This window comes from Xyrauchen texanus, chromosome 19 (genome assembly GCF_025860055.1).
Source record: "Xyrauchen texanus isolate HMW12.3.18 chromosome 19, RBS_HiC_50CHRs, whole genome shotgun sequence".
Taxonomy (NCBI): domain Eukaryota; kingdom Metazoa; phylum Chordata; class Actinopteri; order Cypriniformes; family Catostomidae; genus Xyrauchen; species Xyrauchen texanus.
In genome coordinates, this window is record NC_068294.1 from 8,140,309 (window position 1) to 8,160,570 (window position 20,262).

General features: G+C 39.0%; 1 protein-coding gene across 3 annotated transcripts in view; it reads left to right on the forward strand.

Annotated features, from left to right (window-relative positions):
* The window catches only part of LOC127659461 (storkhead-box protein 2-like), a 119,542-nt gene that overhangs the window by 32,858 nt on the left and 66,422 nt on the right, over window positions 1–20,262 (forward strand). The window contains exon 1 of one of the 3 annotated variants that reach the window (XM_052149298.1): window positions 16,333–17,124. The exons of the other annotated variants lie outside the window; for them this stretch is intronic. Within the exon in view, the coding sequence (XP_052005258.1) occupies window positions 16,959–17,124 (166 nt within the window). The 5' untranslated portion in view covers window positions 16,333–16,958. Of the gene's footprint in view, window positions 1–16,332; window positions 17,125–20,262 lie in introns of those variants that run through there. 3 annotated transcript variants of the gene reach the window in all.

Genomic DNA, 20,262 nt, shown 5'->3' on the forward strand with positions numbered 1-20,262 from the left:
GCTGTGAGGCGTTCAGATTGCCCCTGAAGAAGCTCACCAGGATTGGTTCCGGGCAGTCAGAGACGCTTGCCAGGGGAAGGAAGTCCTGGATGTGGTCTTCCAAAGGGCGGTCCCCCTGCTTGAGGCTAAGGAGCTGATAATTGGCTGAATAGGCTGCTGGATCCATGTGTGGTCGGTCGTTCTGTTACGAATTAGCAGGGACAACGAGGGAGACAAGGTTGAGGATCCAAACGCAGTATATTTATTAATTAAACAAACACAAAGGAACACCCGCGATGGGGAAATAAACATGAACAGAGCACAAGGGCAGGAAACACAGAGCAGGCTTACAACATAAACTAACATTCATAACAACAAACAACGATCGACAGTGACTGAACGAAAAGGCAGGGTATAAATACAAGAAGGGACCAATGAACAAACAGAACTCAAAATAACATGATAAGGTGATGAACAGAAACCAATGAGAAACTAACGAGGACAGGTGAGAACAATGAACAATGAACACGATGGCTAACAAGACTATGGAGGTACAGAAGGTTCAAAAGTGAAAACTATGGAGTGATGAAAGTATCAAAATGGAAGACAAAGGGGAAACAGAAAAACAGGACAAGGTCATACGTTACACCTCTGCTGTCCTAATTTAGGCAATATGAAACAATTTCTCACTTTTTAATCATTTGCACATGTCTAAACAGTATTTTCATAAAAATGGGCTATGTTATTTTAAATCTGAACCGATATAAGTGTTTATTTTCTTTCCATTTTATTAAATTCCACCACAATAGTGTTTCCAAACTATACACAGCTGAGCTAAAATTGCCATATTCTTGCATGTCTGCTGTGAGTTACAACAAAGTAGGGACTCTTAAATCACCCCGGATGGGAGTCAGGACCTGGACCCCAGGAATAAATTACTTAAATATTATATTGCTCAAATCATGATGAAGTTTCCATTCTGGGCTGCAAGCCAATGCCCATGTGTTGCTCTGCTGTGGAAATGGAGTTCACAATTAATGTGGTAGTGATCTTGAAATATCACTGTTTTCAAAACTGTTCCAAAACCTTGTGAGGTGCTTTACTTTCTAGCTCCTACATAGGCAGCTACCTTCTAAGGCAACAACCTAGCTTAAATGGAACATCATAAGTGACTGATATAGATAGATATATATATTTCTTTCTCTCTCTCTCTCTCTCTCTCTCTCTCTCTCTCTCTCTCTCTCTCTCTCTCTCTCTCTCTCTATAGATAGATAGATCGATCGACAGTGCACAGTGAAGCGTCCGAGTGCTGATGGTGTCAGACCATCAGTGCTCATGGAACGTCTCTCGTCCAATCAGATTCCAGGACCAGAACTAACTGGTTTGTGTGTGTGTGTGTGTGTGTGTGTGTGTGTGTGTGTATATATATATATATATATATATATATATTTTTTTACATACAACAGTTCACAAAATATAGGAAGAAATTCTCCATTTGTAATTCAATGGAACTATTTTTATCAATACTTTCGGTATTGAATTAATTATAAGTAGGACTGTCAATCGATTAAATTAGATAATTACATAATATGTCGAATCATTAATTGAATTTATTGCATATGTCAATATTTGCTGAAGGCCCTCAAATAAAAATAATTAAATGTATAATGATGAAATATCTATGTACACATCTATGTCTATATATGTACACATGAGTCAAACAGAAGCTTTTGGAGCATCTCACATCAGTAAGTGTGGTTTGTTGCCTGTCAACTGTAGATGCGCTTACTGACCCCTGGGGAAAAAAAACATGTAGGTGTTACTTTAAGCTTGAGTTGATGGTAGAAATATTCCTTATTATGGTCAGACGACATGACTTATTATGTAAATGTTTGTAATGTGTTATTTTATATATATATATATATATATAATTAACTGAAATAACGTGTTTAATCGACAGCTCTAATTATCAGTATGTTTATAATCGAATATTTGTAATATTTCTCTTGCAACATCCACCATCTTTATTGTGAAAGATAGATGCTGCCTTAAATGGGCCTAAACAAGATATCTTAAGCCCAAAGTATACTTCATTGAGACGCGAACGCTGAGGGTCTGTGTACAAGACACGTGACGCAAATCTTGTCATCGGCCGAGTGCTCGAGCACTGAACACACGCAGCCTGGAATTAACTACATTAATATTTCTATCACGGAGAAGCACTAGAGGAAGATGTAATCGGTGGTAAACATCAGCAGAAAAAGGTGAAAACAAAAACAGTGGATGTGCACGTCAAGATCGTGTGTGTGAGGAGGTCTGGAGATACAGCCATCCTAATGGTCTAAACTCTTGAAGAGAAATAGTCCGGTATCTCATAGCAGTCATAGCGCACACTAGCCAACCACGTGTGTATGCGCGCATAGTCATATGGAGTATAATTTGGCAGGCTCGCGTTCCTGTCAAAATCAATGTATACTTTGGGCTTTAAAAGGCAAAATAAGGTTGCTAGCTATATTGTGGAGCAGTCTTTACTTTTATAGCATGCCTATGATACTTTAAAACATTGCCTACGTAGTGCTTATGAAACCAGGCCCACATCTCCAATATTTTGAATATTATGATTGTCATCTAATGGTTTTAGAGAGAGGCAGGATTGAAGACAGCGTTGATGAAATATTTTTGGACATGGCTCAAATTGGCCTAGCCAAATGTATGGTGCTTACATTATGACCTCTACGATAAAACTTTCAGCACTGCACTCATGGCTAAACTATAATTAGCCTTGACGAGGAGAGCTGCTTGGGCCTCAGTGTGACACAGCATATGTTACTGCCAGCCAAGTGCTTAACATACACTATGGTCCCGTGGATAGGGTTTGGACCTGAGTGCTTCGCAATCAGACCATGTAAGTAAGATTTGGTGTGTTTGAAGCCAGTATACATTGAGTCTACTGATTATGAGAGCTCGACTCGACAAAGACGTTACGGACATTTCTCGGCTGTGAAAATGATAAAAATATAGCTGTTTCTGCTTGTCCCCAGTGCCTTTGAAGAGCAGAGGGGTTTCCCTTTAATTGCATGGATTGCAATCTACTTCACATGATGGATTCTGTTTGAAACGACTGTGCTGAGCTCCCTAATCAAGCAGCGAAGAGCGAACAGGCCCTTGCTCAGTGGCAGGATGCCTGACTGAAGCGACCTAGTTGCATAAATTCAGCACCGCCTCTGAGGCAGAGTTCTAATCAAGTTCACCGCCACTTTCACAGCTATTGATCTTGCAGGCTGATCAAATGTCCTATTTTTTGTGTCTCTACATATTAAATAATGCTTTCAGTGTTCTCTGGAAAATATGCTGGGTTTTCAACTTTGTCTCATAGATTCACACTACTATGCCTACATACAGTATTTTCAAAATTATTTGACATGCCTAGTTGTACATATCGTAGCATTTTCAGGTGAGATAATCACTACTTTTACAACAATTACTTTTATTCAATTTCACAAATTAAGGGTCTATAATCAGTTTCATAAACACTTAATTTGCGCCCTGATCCTTACACAATGCTATCATATGACATCTAAATACTTTTATCAAAGCATCGCATAACTTGTAAGGGGATACGTTTTAACGTAATTTACAAGCTTGTTCGAGAGCGATCAAACTGCACGGTAACTCAACTGATAGAGCGTTGTACTTGCGATGCAAAGGACTGGGAAATGTGTCCTGAAGAGCACAAGAGTTGACATGTGAAAGTGTCATAAAAGCTCCACAAAATGACATTGCTTCAACAATTGTGTTTTTCCTTACACATTTGCTTTTATGATACTGTCGCAGTGGTCCAAACTGTGATTTATATGGTCGCAAATGCGACCAAAACAAATTAATAGCGACAATAATTAAAAACGCCACGTTGTCCCCTAATTTATATACATGAGCAAAGCTGATAAGGTTTACAATGTGGATTCATAATGAATTCTACTCTTTTGGTAATTGGTTCTTGTTTTGTATCACTTCTTGTTATGGACAATCTGCATTTATGGTGGAAAGGAAATGCGAAGTGTTATTCTGAATAATAACATTTGAAAATATAGCTAAACCAGACCCAAAGGTAATATATGACAAAGCGCAAACACACATGACATTACACATCGCCTCAGGATGGATTTGAACCTTCAACTTTCTGTTCAATAGGTCACTGCACAATCCACTGGACAACAGAGCCACAACATTGACAGCCACCAAAGGGACATACCAAGCATAGAGAAATCACATTCCAATCATGGTTATCACCATAATCAACTTTGTATTCATATAACTTTACAACAAAATGAAAAACAAAATTTTACTGGAGAAAGCTCAGCAAATATTTAAAAGCACAATGCAAAGTTCTCCGTAACACCAGACATTTTTACTGCTTGACTTGTCGAGGTGAGGATTCGAACCCACAAGCCTTGAAACCATAAAATAGTGCTTTAACACACTGAGCCACTCAGCTGTCATGTAAGGGTGATGGCAGAAAGAGTCAGCACACCAGTGTGGATTATCTTTTGAACTATAGGTGGCAATGTCTCAACTGCTCATGATGTTTATGCGGCATACAATCTTTCTTTTAAATCTGACAATGCTTTTAAAAGATAAATAACTTTTTAATAAAATGTATTGTGTCAGAGGGACAGTTTGGCTCACATGAGAAAAAGTAAAATCTGCACGACCTAATGAATCCATAGACACCAACCCCATGATTTTAGGACATACAGTTCAAAAGTTACAGGAAAAACTAGATGTTTTTCTTATCTATTTACCCATAGGTGGCGCTGTCTCCAAACGTTGCATGTACCCTCAGATCGTGGACCTGATTAAGCATACCAAGTTTAGTTTTCAAACCATTGCCGAGATAAAGCCACACATCCAGTTTTACATCAATCTTGTTAAATTTGTGCTGCAGTAACTTTTAAACAAAGGTCAAAATCAATACACATCATTTTTGTGCGGCTTGGTCTGGAGATTATTTTGAACCAGAAATTGGACAAAGTTTGAAGGATGTTTAGGATTATTTTGTTTCTAGGACAAACAGTTCAAAAGATGGTAGTGGTGGTGCTATGGAGTTTGTGCAAGAGGTCCCAAATTTACTATGGCGACTATTCATGACCACTCCTATCGGTGTGGCAAATTTCATAATTTTCCTACAAACGATTCTATAGGCTGCCATAGACTCCAATTGGGAAGGAATAATAATAATAAATATAATGGAGAGCTATATTTATGTGGCCAGGCACCAGTATGGTAACCACTGCACAACACCAAAGATCTCACAGAGCACAATATAGATAACTTTGCCCCCAGATGGATTTGAACCCTAGAACCCTATCCATTCCACAGTTCAGTGTGTCCATCTATCCTCCCTCCCCTATGAAGGACAGGACCTACCGCCACGCCTCTTCCATGTGCGCCCTTAGGCACATATGACGTATTCGCCACTTTTTTACCCTCCCTCCTGGAATAGAACGCTTACCCCGGCGTGTTTTATGAGCATTTGAAGGCCCCAGACAAATCTAAGATTTTGTGGAGAGAAAAACTTAGAGAGAATAGGCCACGGCTGGTGCGGCCTGCTCCCATACTGGATACGCCCCCCCCCCCCCTCAGGGTTGTTGGGAATTACACAATGTTTTGGGGCATCTGGGGAGGCTACATGCATTCCGAGTGCATCTGTTCCTATGCTCACAGTAGCTTGCCTATACCTGCATCGGCAGTTCACGTAACAGTTCAGCCATTGTGGCGTTTTGTATAGGGATCCCTAGTGTCACTACATCGACACAACGTCAAGTGAGTGACCGAAGGGGAGCGTCTTGGTTACTGTCATAACTGTATGGAGGGAACGAGATGTTGTGTTCCTCTTGCCACAGGCTGAACTACACCGCTGTAATGGCTGGGACATTGTCTCTGCACCTCAGTGTAAAAACCTGAATGAATCCACATTCCAGCCTCCCTTTTATACCCGTATGTCAGGGGGAGTGGCATGCAAATTCTACTCTCCAATTCTCATTGGCCTTTTCTCAAAGATCTGAAGGTGTCTCGAGCTCTTGAGATCTACTACATCGACACAACGTCCCATCTGTGTGCATTTATGGCACGAGCATCCACCACTGACTCGACAACATCTGCACAATGGACGGCAAGAAACAAATTCCAATGAAGATCGTGATGCATGTATTTGGAACTATATCAGATGTTATTAATAAAACAACCGGAACTCTTTGCAGGGGCATTTTTTGCCCCATAATTAGATTTTCAGGGGCATTTTTGCCCAGAGCCCCAGTTAATTTGCAACCCTGGATGGAACTCTAGAGAGATGAGAGATTTAAAAGGTGTTCTCTTCACCATGCAGATGGTACACAAAGCTTTTTTGCTATTTCTGCCTTGCTTGTCAAATGTGCTACATTATGACTAATGATTGAGCGCATCTTCTGGAAGTACAGTCTAATACAAAAACAAGTTTATTGATTTCATTTAAGCTGTATCTGTTGGTTTAATAATTCACAACTGCACTGTAAATTTAATTAAATTGTGCGGGAATTTCCCATGCTATGAACGTGAAGCTTGCAGGAATTATTAAAATTGTGTGCAATACTCGCAATCCCATGCTGATTTTCAGGCCTGGAACCAAAATGACTGCTACTGTATATTTAAGACCACGTAAAAATGACCAATAACCTATGCATACCAGCATAGTTCACAATGCCATTCATCTGGGTTCTGAATGCTGATAGCCATTGATATGTAAACGTGAGTGGTCATATGTTAATGTACTCATGATTATGATCTCATGATACTGATAAATTAGTTGATTTAATGGCTCTAGCGCCAGAAGAACTTGCCACGTGATTTCACATTTTAGAGTTCACTAAAATGTAACTTTGGTATGGAGAGATAGATGCCTCTATGCATATATTACCCTTGTGTTCCCACTCTCTTGCATTTGCATGCAAATAAATAGAAGTGAATACAACATTCAGGCCAAACAAACCAAGCTTTGACGTCAAACAGAATCGGCTGTGACCAAAATGTCTAGTGTGAAAATGCCCTTAGGTGTTTCACAATTCCATGGTTCTATGGTGTTAATCACCAGTTCAGGTCATGGAGCAATCTACTATTGAGTTGAGTTGAATCAAATGCATTAGATAATGAAGACATAAAAAATGTGCAGTGCTTGTGGCCCCTGGAGCAGAATTGAGAAACACTGCTATAGAACACCACAGAGTGAAAGTACCTAGATCAAGAAAGTACAATGGCATGGAAGCACATGACTTCAACAGAGGATTAAACCCCTGACTGTTTTCATTGTTACTTAGTTGTGAGGCCAGTGCCACACAATTGACTTGATTGGAAATGATGGCCAATAAAAATATTCTGCGCACAAATGACATTAACTTGAATTTTCTTTGGTTTCTTTAAACATCACTTATATGTCTCATCTCAAGCATGCACTTCACTTACACTTTTTTTTTTTTTACTTTGGTATCAAGGACACTAACTTTTTAAAAAAGGTTATTACTGTATGGGAAAATTGTGTGGTGTGGTGGCAGGACGGTCACAATTGTGAATTGTGGCTGACGATTAATTGTCAAACAAATAATTGTGATTGTGACGATTAATTGTCTGTATTTTGGCTATGACGATTAATGTCATATCAATTCTCATATTTCTTAAGGTACATGTGTGCTTCATACACCTTAAGAAGTTATTTTTAGGGATTTAACTTCAAATATATAAAATAGGGATATATGATTTCCTTAAGGCTTTAAAAAGTATTTCTAAATACTTCAAATATGTCTCACTTTGGTTAACATTAACACTGCTTGTATGAACACACTATGACCAGGAAAATTTACCATTACACGATAATTTAAAGTGTAGCTGGATCGCTTTGCGTTCACTAACAAAGTTTATATTTATGCATGAGTTTGGCACAGGCACGCACATCGGATCGCTTGAGAAGCGCTTCACACGCTCTACTGGACAGGAACAACTCTCCTTGGTTTTAGACAAAATTTTAAAATATTTCAGCAATTTTAACAAAAATCAGCCTCTGGTACATGAAGTTGCCTAAAGTTGAAGAAACACCTCATAATACAGGTGTGTAATACAAGTATATTCCCGAACATACTATTGTACATCTGCCATGTTGGCATTGTCCTTTGATCTGTATGTCTGTTGACCTGTGACATTTTAAAAATTTGCTAATAATTTACTCAGTATTGTAAGGTACATCTTAACTATGAATAACAACTTTCTTGGTACTTTTAGCACTTAAGGCACACTCACACATACCTTTGCACGGTGAAATTTCATGGGCGAAATAGTCATCTGAATGGGAATCAGACGGTGCAAAATTTCCCCTCACGGATTTCGTGTGGATTTAAGGTTTGGTGAACTTTGCTGTGATCTTTCACCACGTTGACCAATAGGAAGTTGCTTTGTTTGGCAGTGACCTCTGAATGGGTGGTCCTTCATACACAGTGACACTGAATATACACAATGGACAAGGATATCATTTTAGTGGCGAGTTTCTTTTCACCTTCACTCTGCCAGAGTATGAGGTGCAGCATTAAAAAGAGTCTGTTTGGCAGTTATTTTTTACGCCATGCAAAGATATGTGTGATCACAGTTTTACACTTGACAAAAACCGACTCGCAGTTTTTTTTTTTTTCTCACCCAATTTGGAATGCCCAATTCCCAATGTGCTTTTAAGTCCTCATGGTCGTGTAGTGATTCGCCTCAATCCGGGTGGCGGAGGGCGAATCCCAGTTGTCTCCGCATCTGAGACCGTCAACCCACGCGTCTTATCACGTGGCTTGTTGAGCGTGTTGCCACGGAGACATGGTGCGTGTGGATGCTTCACAGCATCCACGCACAACTCACCACACACCCCACCGAGAACAAACCACATTATAGTGACCATGAGGAGGTTATCCCATGTGACTCTACCCTCCCTAGCAACCAGGCCAATTTGGTTGCTTAGGAGACCTCACTCAGCACGCCCTGGGATTCGAACTAGCAAACTAGCATACCCCAGGGGTGGTAGCCTGCGTCTTTTACCACTGAGTTATCCAGGCCCCATCTCTGCTGTTTTTTTTTAAGAACTTTTTGAATATGGTGATATCTCAGTTCCCGTGACCTTGCATACTTCAGAATCTCAGCTGATGCAGTACAGTAGGTCTGTATTTGGACATCCTTATCAGTTGACATGCTGTTTTTTTTATTGCATACTATATGGTAGGGAAGGACACATCTTCAGATATGGGGCTAGAAATGGAGAAGAGTTGTCCATTTGCTTCTTTATCGAGTATTTAGTGATTTGTGTTGTAATTGGTGGGGGAGCGTCAGTTCAGTCCTAAATAAGGGTAAAGAGCTATCTGTGTGGCTTGGAGCTCTTTCTGACACTCACTAATGGCAGCATGTTTGGGATTGTTTGGCATGGGAGCAGTGTCTTTTTATATTACTGGGAGAAATGAGAGTGCAGTTTGGTTAGAAAGTAGGGGGCAGGGTTGATAATTCAGAACACATTTTTCTAAGGCATTGGGGGGTTCTTGCTGCTTCACGGGTGCTTCCCACGTTTTGTAAACCCCCACAGCCTACAGTTCCAAATGTGGGTTCAGTCAGAGAAAGAGGACTGGCATGAAATGACAATGATTGGGCAGAAGCCAATATCAATGTCAAGAAAAGAAGTGAGATGATTACAGGGATGCTACGCCAAGGTGCTTTAAAAATACCATTGAATTACCATTGTACTTGTCCTAAATACATGGTAGTTCCATAGTACTTTTTGGTACTTTCTGTTGTTCATACTTGGGGCATCGTTTGGTGCAATTTTTTGCGATTTTTACAGTCCTTTACAATTGTTGCTTGTCCGACTGTACGATATAATCACAGTAAGATCTTTGGTAAAAGCCATGGCACACTGTGTGATATTATGTCAGACTGTAAAATACACATTGTAGCAAAGACTTTGGTCCATATTGTACTGACTGACAGCGCTGAATGGGTGTTATATATCATCTGGCCGTTGAAAGAGCAGCCACTACATGACTGTGATGAAAAATTTCAGACACTTCCAGAACTTCATCGGAGGCTAAGATTCATCGCAAAGGCAATTAATTGGTCGTAGGTGAACATTACACCTTTACTGATCAAAGATCAAATTTTGCACCACAACAAGTGAAATCATTTATTATCCTGGAAATTTGCTCAGATGGCAATTGTATAACCACTCAAAAACTGTTTCAACCACATAACAACGCCCTGGCAACAACCCATAACACCCTAGCATTGTGGTGCCAATCTTTACATGGATAAGCTCCAGTCAAATTCTGTGTACAAATTTATTTTTACAAAATCTAGTTTGTTTTTTGCTTCAATTTTAAACCTTAGACTGTGAAAACTATTTGGCTCATCTCAGTCTAAACAGAACAATATTCCTTGCAGTGTTTTAAAAAGCAGTCTGATTTTAAAGTCATTTTTAAGACACAGTCCCCTCCTGTCCTCCCACCATACGCATTGTTTGCTATGCTTCACTAACACCCTCTGGGGGTCACGCTGTCAGTTTTCTCTGGAAGGAAAGACGTGCTCCATTGGCCCTCGTTTGCATTCCTGTCATCAGTGGTGGTCCCGACATAACACAACCAAAAATATGAGTCACAACAGACTGAGGAAATATGAACTCAAACCCAGAGATTACTGCATTGGGGCAAGAAACGGAGAACTTCACTGCAGGCCGGCAATGCAGAAGTCTGAAGAATGAGGCGTTAAGGGTTTGCAAGGCATGAAATGGCTGCAAAGATTTTTCCAGTAAAACCATTTTGGAAAAGATGTCCAGGCCGTGCATACACATTTATTGGTTGAGTCAGAAACAACAGATGGATGTAGGGATGCACCGAAATTTCGTCCGCTTGAAAACTTTCAGCCAAAAATGCTATTTTCAGTTTTCATCGGAAAGAGAAAAAAAAAAGTATGAAATCTTGGCTGAAAATTTGAAAAGAAACTGTTACTTTAAAATCTGGTAACAGAAACACTCACATGGTGAAAAACATTGTTTTTGTTGAATATTAAAGTTCACATACCCAGAAGTGAAGTGATCGCTCTCTTGGACATTAGCGTATTAATAAAAGCATTTTCCAGTTCTCTGATATGTGTGTTATTGTGTCATAGCCATTACTGTCAAGCTGCTGTATGATATTAAAGAAGCATAAAAGCACAATTAAAGTAGTCCATATGACTCGTGTACTGGGTTGGGGAGTAGAATACATGTAACGGGATTGTGTATTTAAAATACAAAATATAAGTTACTGTATTCCACTACAGTTACAATTTAAATCATTGGTACTTAGAATACTGTTACATTCAAAAAGTATTTTGATTACTGAAGAGACTACTTTGCATTTTATTGTCATTTGTTTCATTTAATATTTAGTCCTTTCAGATGGAAAACATTTATACATATAAATGATGCAATCCAAAGTGCATCTGAATAGCGGTGAAACACTTTCTTATGATGTGTTACATTCATACCAGCAGACAGAGAAGTACATTTGGAGCAGAAGAAATAGAAATAAACCTTGTGTAAATTGTTAGCTTTATGCTAAGCTAAAATGCTATTTCTTGCCATTTTACATGCACATGTTACCAGACATGATCATATTTTTTATCAAGAAAATTCATGTTGGATCATAATTTCTTTTTTCTAGTAAGACCTTTGATATTAGGACAAAAATCATATTCTTGATAATAATTTTTGTTTTGTTTTCCTGTAAAAATATCTAAAATTCCTTAAAACAAGATCAGTTTGATTGATCTTGTTTTAGAAACAACACTGCATAAGATAGATCGGTTTTACAGAAAATGTATTTTTAATGTGTATATTTTGTCTTACTGTACTGACAGTTTTTAGTCAAAACAAGTGAAAAAATCTACCAGTGCTGAAGAAGTAATCCAAAGTATTTACAATACATTACTGACTTTGTGTAATCTAACGGAATACATTACAAATGACATTTTACAGCATGTAATCTGTAATATGTAGTGGAATACATTTCAAAAGTAACCCTCCCAACCCTGCTTGTGTATTATGTTCAAAGTCTCTGGAAGCCATGCAAAAGTTTTGCGCATCACAAAGGATTCATTTAATATGGTTAAATTAATAAGTAAATGTATAATTTGCAAGTGCAGTGTGCTCCTGTTAATGGGCACTGCTCTGTTGTTGACACACACTCATAGCAGCAGCATGCGCACAAGCAGCCAGTTAAGCTCCTGTTTTTAGTGCAGCTCAAAGTTCTGCCTGGAATATCCTGCCAAAATAAAAGCCAGAATGGTTATTATTGTATAATATAACTTTATTAATATTTTTATCATTATTATTATTTTCAGTATTTATTATTATTATTACATTACAATAATGATAATGTGATAATCATATCACAACTAAAATGAAGACAAACAAATCCACTAAAGAATCCAGTCCACATACAATGTGTGGAAAAACAATGTGCCAATAGAACTGGCTTCATGGTCACTGAATATAGTTATATTTGCTGCTGCATTATCCAGTAGAGTAGGTTTTCTTAATAAGCTACACATTTTTTTCTACTCTATTTTATAAGTGTGTAGTTCTAGAAAAAGTGGTATTGTTGCATCTCTAATAATATGTAGAATTTGTTAAATTATTCCAAACAAAGTGTAATTTAAAATAATCATTTTTGGTTTCAGCACAGTGTGTCTGACAATCTGAAAGATACATTTTACATATACAGTGCAACAGGAAAGTATTCACAGTGCTTCACTTTTTCCACATTTTGTTATGTTACAGCCTTATTCCAAAATGTATTAAATTCATTATTTTCCTCAAAATTCTCCAAACAATACCCCATAATGACAACGTGAAAAAAGTTTTTTCTTTTTGAGTATGATGCTACAAGCTTGGCACACCTATTTTTGGGCAGTTTCTTCCATTCTTCTTTGCATTTGGCAGGCACTTTTATCCAAAGGAACCCTGGGAATCGAACCCATAACCTTGTCGTCACCATTCTATCTGTTGAGTTACAGGAATGCATACTGTATCTAGCTTGATAAATGTAGCAACATGTAGCTAGATGTGTCGTCTTCCTCTTATCTATCAAGAAACTCATGGAAAGTTTTTGCCAAGACTCCTGCAAGTCTGAACATGCAAGCCAAGGCTGAAGTTGACCTACAGCAGGTTTCTGCTCTCCATGACTCTGTAGTGTGCCATTAAGAACTCTGTAACCCAACACCACCTGGCTGCAAAACATCACTTCAAATCTCAGATGACACAAACTCTCACAACACCTTATAGTTAGTCAGAATTGGGAACAAAATATTTCTTTCTTTCTTTGAATTATTACTTTTTTCTGACCCAAGTTATATAAAAAAAATAAATAAAAATAAAAAAAAAAAGTTGTTCACTGCCTGAAATTCATTTCTGAAAATTGGGGGAAATTCCCCTCTTACATGGCTCATATTGGGGGAATCTCACCAGGGGCTACTTTTCTTAATTCCTACCTTTTTTTAGTTTTATTCAGATGGAATTGTTTTTTAGATGTGATGCCATCATGTGCTGACTTAAATATTTGTTGATGTTCTTGGTAGATACCTTTAACAAATATTTAAAGGGCAGTTCACCCAAAAATGACATTTCTGTAATCATTACTCGCCCTCTATACCTTTAAGAGTACAAGTAAATTCTGACCAGTTACATAAAAAATGGCCATTTATTGTTGACAAATGACTGAATATGTTATGAGAGAACATCGCTTTTATAACATGTATATTAAAGATAGACAGATAATATCATTTTACATTGAATATTATAGTTTTTATATTACTATATTATTGTTGTTTATGCATATTATTACATATTTATTAAAACTGACTGAAAGTACCTTTTATAGGTCAGATGGCGCTCTAGTCTAGAGTGATGTAACAGGTGTTTAAGCATTTCTCTTCAACCTTGAAGCTGAGCAGTCCTGGTTGCACACAAAGCATTTAGCTATTTCTGCCTTTCTTGATGCTGTATTATTATGAGGGAGTACAACGACATGATAGGCGGCAAAACTAGATCGCTCCAACATCGCACGCTTGCTATGTTGACAGCACTGTTGATTATAAACAGGAGCGATAATTTGATTGCATCCCTCGCTTACAGAGACATGATGCAACAGTGTTCTAATGTCAAATTAACAGGTTTATAGATATGTAACATCTTAAATTCAGCAAATATGCACTTCCTCGCTGCACTCTCACGCTAAACACATCAAGCATTAAAATAAGCTGAGAGAGAGAGAGAGGGGTGTTGAAGAGCTGACTTATTTGTGCAGATTTTGAAATCACAGTTTGATACAAAGACAAGAATTGTTGATTATTGATTTGTTCATCTGTATGGATTGGTTTACCAATTATTAGCTACTGTACATGTTGTAGTGAATAAAATAGAATGGGAAATCCCTGCATTATGAATGTGGAACATGCGGGAATAGTGGATTTATTTGTGTGCACAATACCTGCAATTACGTGCTGAATTTCAGGCCCTGGTGTTGATCACAAGAAAGTTGTTTTTACATTTTTTTCATTCAGTAATTTTTTTTCTAGTTTGGAAAAGATACAAAATTATTTTCACAAACCTATGGCCGCAGATTGCTGATTATATATAATGAGTGATGATGGAGGTTTGTTTTATTATGGATGGCTGAACTTTCACCTCCGACTTATTGGAAAAACATTAGTTTCTCACTGCTCCGTTTGCTGGACAGAGAGGAAGTCCCCCCTCTGATTAATGATCTGCCCCGAGGATGTAAATGAGACAAAGAAATAGAGGAGGCTAGTTAAAGGAATAGTTCACTCAAAATGAAAATTCTGTCATTATTTACTCACTAAGTCATACGGGTTTAAAACAACTATCCCTTTAAAGTGAGCACCACTGCAACAAGAGTCAGTGAGATCAGTCTGATCATTTTTCCGAAACTTTATTGGTGAATTTTTGTATCCTTTTTAAAATTGAAAACTCTGAATAATCAAGTTGTGATGTTTGGCATTGGGCTATTCACATGGACCTCTGTGGTTTCTGTATTCCTCAATCCCCAGTGCAATGCTGAGTAAATAATGCAAAGTGCGTTTGCACTGCATGAAAGAGAAAAAAGTCTCTGTTGCTTTTTCTCTCTCTCTCTGTCATAGAGTGATTGGGTGTGTTCTCAAACAGCTGCACATTTGCTGTCCTGACAGGAAAGGTAGGGAGGGAGGGGAGAGAGAGAGAGAGAGAGATAGAGAGAAAGCATACAAGGGAGGGAGAACTCAATTCACCATTCCGCTGTGCTCCCTGAACCCCAGTTCCCGCTCTAGCTGCAATAGAGATATTTTTTACTTACATTCCCAAGGAATTTCTCTTGGTGCTCGGCCATCGGGGATAAGTGAGAATTGTAAGTGAATTTAACTGTGCTCTGAAGATGGAGGTCTTTTAGTTGAAAAGAGCAAAAACAATTAGAAAAATAATTTCTGAGGGAAGGGAGTTTCTGAGGCAGTTCAATCTGCTCTTTTGTCATCCCTGCCTTGCTGATAAGGGACATCTCTTCTTCTTTCACCTATACACTCTTGATACTGCAATGATTTGACTGGCACAGAAGCTTGCGAGACATTGAATGTAAATAAAGCACCGTGCTTCTATAGGCTGGGCAGACTGCCAGAAAGAGAGAACCAAAAAGAAACGACGAGATTAAGCCCTAGAGGTTTTGTTGCGAGAAGCGCACCCTGACTGAATCTATAAGTCTGATGACGGACAGCTCCCGCAAAAGCATCAACGCGTGGAGGCGAGGAGCTGCATGCGCCATTCAGGGCGAGATGTGTTTTTGAGCCTGTGGTGCACGGTTGGGGAGTCAGACAACACAGCCTGGAGAAAGATGAGAAGACGTTCTGCAACTTGAGAATGGAGCTTTCATTCTGTGAAAGTCTCACACAATGCCTCAATGTTTAGATTTGTCATGGGCAGTGAGTGCATCAGAGATCTGCTCAAGATTTGTTCACATAGTCCTGTCTGCCATCCTACTCTAGGATACCAGGATGTCTTTCTGTGACATGATATCTTTTTAAATGGATTGAGCACTCTCTTTCCAACCGTGCTTTTAAAATGTTGAAGGGGGAAAACTTGGATCTCATGTCTCTCACATATACTCTGCATGTTATTTCTGCGTGGTTAACTGACCCCTGCCCTGCACACGAAGAGACGGACTGAGGCTTTGTCTTCTCTGTGGTTCTTCTCGTCTTAAAAGTCTAATTTGTTTTTGGGGGTGTCTTTTGTCTCGATGTCTCTGCACTAGTGGAGTGAATCTTGGCTGAATTGATCTTTTGTCTGGATCCAGGGTTATTCTCACGGTGTGAAAACCCTCAGCCCCCACTCCGACCCCTCTGCAATCCCCCCACATCCCAGACAAATCCCCTCCCTCCATATTTCCCACATAAGTTCCCTCATACCCTTCCTCCCTCAACTCCCACACACCTCCTCGTCTTCCATCCACATGCTGCTAAAATAGCAAAGCATGTGAGAGCGTGCATGTGTGTTTCTCTTCGCTTGTGAAGCCAGAAACTGTTTAAGCCAGGATTAGGAGCATGTAGGGCAATGCATCGGTAGATGCATCTGTGGCCAACAGATTTAGGACTGAGAGTGGAGGACGCAAAACCAAAAAACTTAAAGGATTCCAGGACAGCAGCTTTGCAAACCGAGCATCTGTGATTGCGTGTTGTGGCGCATGCACTTTCCTGCATGCGTGTGTTTCAGACTACTGGAAGAAGAGTGAGGTGGAGAGAAAGTGCCAGTGGTGGAGTATCCTGCCATGTCAAAAGTGTGATTGTTGTGGTGTGATATTAGAAGGTGGGCAGAAGCGGGCACAGCCAGTGGCAGTGTACTGCTTTTATCTGGGCTTATCATGAAAAAAACTTGCAGCACCACACTGCGGCGGGCCTGGCCCAGTTCCGAATTCTCAGACCGGGCCTCCGAGCGCACCCGGTCACGGAGCGAGAAAGACTACCGGCTCCACAAGCACTACCCTAAACACTTCATCACCCACTCCCCCAGAGGATTCATGATAACAGGTCAGTCCTTTCTCCACTCTTCTGGCGGTGTGACTCTTCATTAATTTGTGTATCTTATTATTCTACTAATCCCAACTATCTAAAACTGATGCAAAAATTGTAGCATTCTTTTTTTGATTGCTGACTTTCTGTCAAGCGTGGTGGGATGGTATTTTGTAGGGTATCTATTTTTTGTATTCACTCCACACTGTCTGAACATTAAATTGTGTGTGAGTTTTGGCCGAGTTTAATTTTTTCTGGAGCTTGTGGCCACTCCAAGTTTTAAGAACACTAGATAAACAACATTAGTTTGTGGTGTATGCTAAAGCAAGGACTCTTGCCAGTAAGCAACCACCCAGATCACCCCTAGCATTATGGCAGTGAGTTTTACATGTTTTTTCTGCATTTATTTTTCAGAAGAATATTTGATATATTTGTTAGTTGTATGTCCTTTGCTAGATACTGTTTAATTCATGTTTCAGTCTCGGTATCATCAAAAAAGCTCATGATGTGCTGTAACCAGATTTTCTGGATGTGCCAAGACCAGTTGTAGCTATATCATATTTAAGCTCTGTTGATTACACATGTGTTCGGTTTGTGAAAATTTACAGGGCTTGTGCAGACCCAGAAGGCACTCTGTAACAGGATAACTGCATCTCATTTGATCGGCTAATTAAGGTTTCCCGTTGGATGTCGTTATACCAAATCACTGCAGACAAATCCCAGACCCAAGCTCAAGGCCTGAAACAACAGTGTTCTCCTATAAAAATAAATACTCTTATTGTCACTGTGCCAGAACCACCACGCTCCATTTTAGCTACTCTAATCCACACTAAACAGAGATTTAGAAGACGATGACCAAGAATTACCCGATCCCAGTTTGATAAGTCTACGTCCAGCAGTCTCACCAGCTAAGTCCAAGAATAGACATTCTCGCTCCCCCAATGTGAGCCAACAATAGGAGGATACCACGGCATGCTTTTAGCCTAAAGTAAAGAACCCCTGGTCCCCAGAAATGTTCTTGGGTGAATTATGGTTTAACGGATAATGTACATTAAGATGCATCCCGATAGTGAACATTTATACACTATTCTATGCCATTTTGTAGTTTGAGTGTGCGTTCACACTTAAATTGTAACAGAAAGAAGTTGTTTCCGGATGATGTACTACTTCAACCAAAAAACATTGGAAGGAGCGAGGTTATCTGGGCCAAAGTTGTTGTAAACTACTGTGTTGTCAACTAGTTGACCATTCTGACCCATCCCTATAATGTATGTATATCTAGTGTGCATAAAATCATGTCCATTTGCTTGAGTTGAAACTGACAGCCTAAGCACTTTCGACTTGAGGTAAAGAAAAAAAGCTGAACGGAAGCATGGTTAAACCACATTGGTTTGATGACTCCTCATTTTTCCTAGCAACAGTAGGGGTCAGAGGTTAAATGATGTTGTCATTGTAGAGATTGGGTGTCATTTGAGGCACAAAGCACTCACATGAGGTTCAGTAGGCCTCATTCATGAAACTTTTGTAAATATATATATATGAGTAAAGTCTAATTCTATGTCTAAGAGTAATTTGTGTGTAAAATAGACCTTCACAAAAATGTTCCTCCAGATCCACAGATGCTTTGTACCCCCCAGATTTTTTAGTTGTGTGTATGTTAGTGAATTGAAAACATTTGTAAATAGGGTGTGTGCACGTTCATACACAATTATCATAATCAACCCCTATGAAAACGGCCTATAAGGAAGGCATCAGATGTGCTAGTAAATGCGAATAGAGCATGCCTATACTAAATTATGACACTTAAATTATAGAGCTTGTATCAAATGAAGAAGCTGTCCAACCAGTCACATTAGAGCAGTGGTTTTCAAACCCTGGGTCGCAACCCGAGAATTAAAAAATGGATCGCCAGTGGTTTAAAATTAAAAAAAAATTATAATAATTATTTGTTTTTTTAATAATATTAATATTAATAATAATAGCTTTGATTAGAAGTACACTAAAAAAAAACATTCAAATTCATGCAAAATAAATAATCCACATGTCACCTGACCGGCTGACCGACCTACTCGTAGCCCTAGGCAACACAAAACAAAACAAAAAACCTTGTGCGCAATGTTGTTGATATGCAGCCATTTTATTTTATTTTCCCATGAGATGATGAAAATATTCGGTACCGTGAAATTAGTAGCCCGTAATGAATTTATTTTATGCTGAACATGAGCAAACCAAAGTCAAAAACCATTTATGATTTTTTCACAAGAAAAAGAGGGTCAGAGACCGAGACCCCTTTAAATGAAGCAGCAGAAAACGCGGTCAACCATCAAACCCTGCCGCGAACAGCGGAGATCAGCAGGGAAGATAATGAAGGCGATGCATGTCAACAGAGTAGCAGTACTTTCCCAGCAAAGAAAAAGCAGAAACCCGGAGTAAGGCCATATAAAGATGATTTTTTGAAGTTTGGGTTTGTCAACTGTTCGGACGCAGTCCATGCAGCAATACCAATGTGCGTAATATGCGGTGAAAAGTTGGCAAAATATGATAATAAAATAGTCAACTAATATAAAAATCACACTGCTCTGTTAAAATAGTCAGTAGTAGGCCTACAATTCGTAGCCTACTATTCAGCACTAAGCACGTACCGCTCCACGTGATGTTTCCAAGCACATTTTTGCGCATGTGAAAAGGATGATTTTTTTCCTGTTGATATTGCAACATGATTCTAATGAGAGAGTTACGTGAGCATAATGCCCCTTACTTTTACTTTCGCTTTAAATTATTTCGTTTTGGCTTGTTTAAAGTTATTATTATTTTTTAATTCTTGTTCTGTTCTGTATATAATGAATATTACATTTAAAGAGTTTGTTGTGGAATATGTTTTGTGTATTTTTTAAGCATGCAGCAAACGATAGGCTATTAATTTGTTAACATTCCTGTATGTAGGCCTATAACTTGATCAAATTATTTCAGAATCGACTTTGCGTTCCAACCGCGTCAAGGATCAGCAAGTGCACGTGCATCATCAAAAGTGGTTAAAAAAGTGCTTTTTGTTCTGCGCACAAGCCTATGGGTCGCGTCAAAAACAAAAATAAAAAAAAAGGGTCCCTCTTGAAAAAGTTTGAAAACCACTGCATTAGAGGGCATACATTTTTTTTT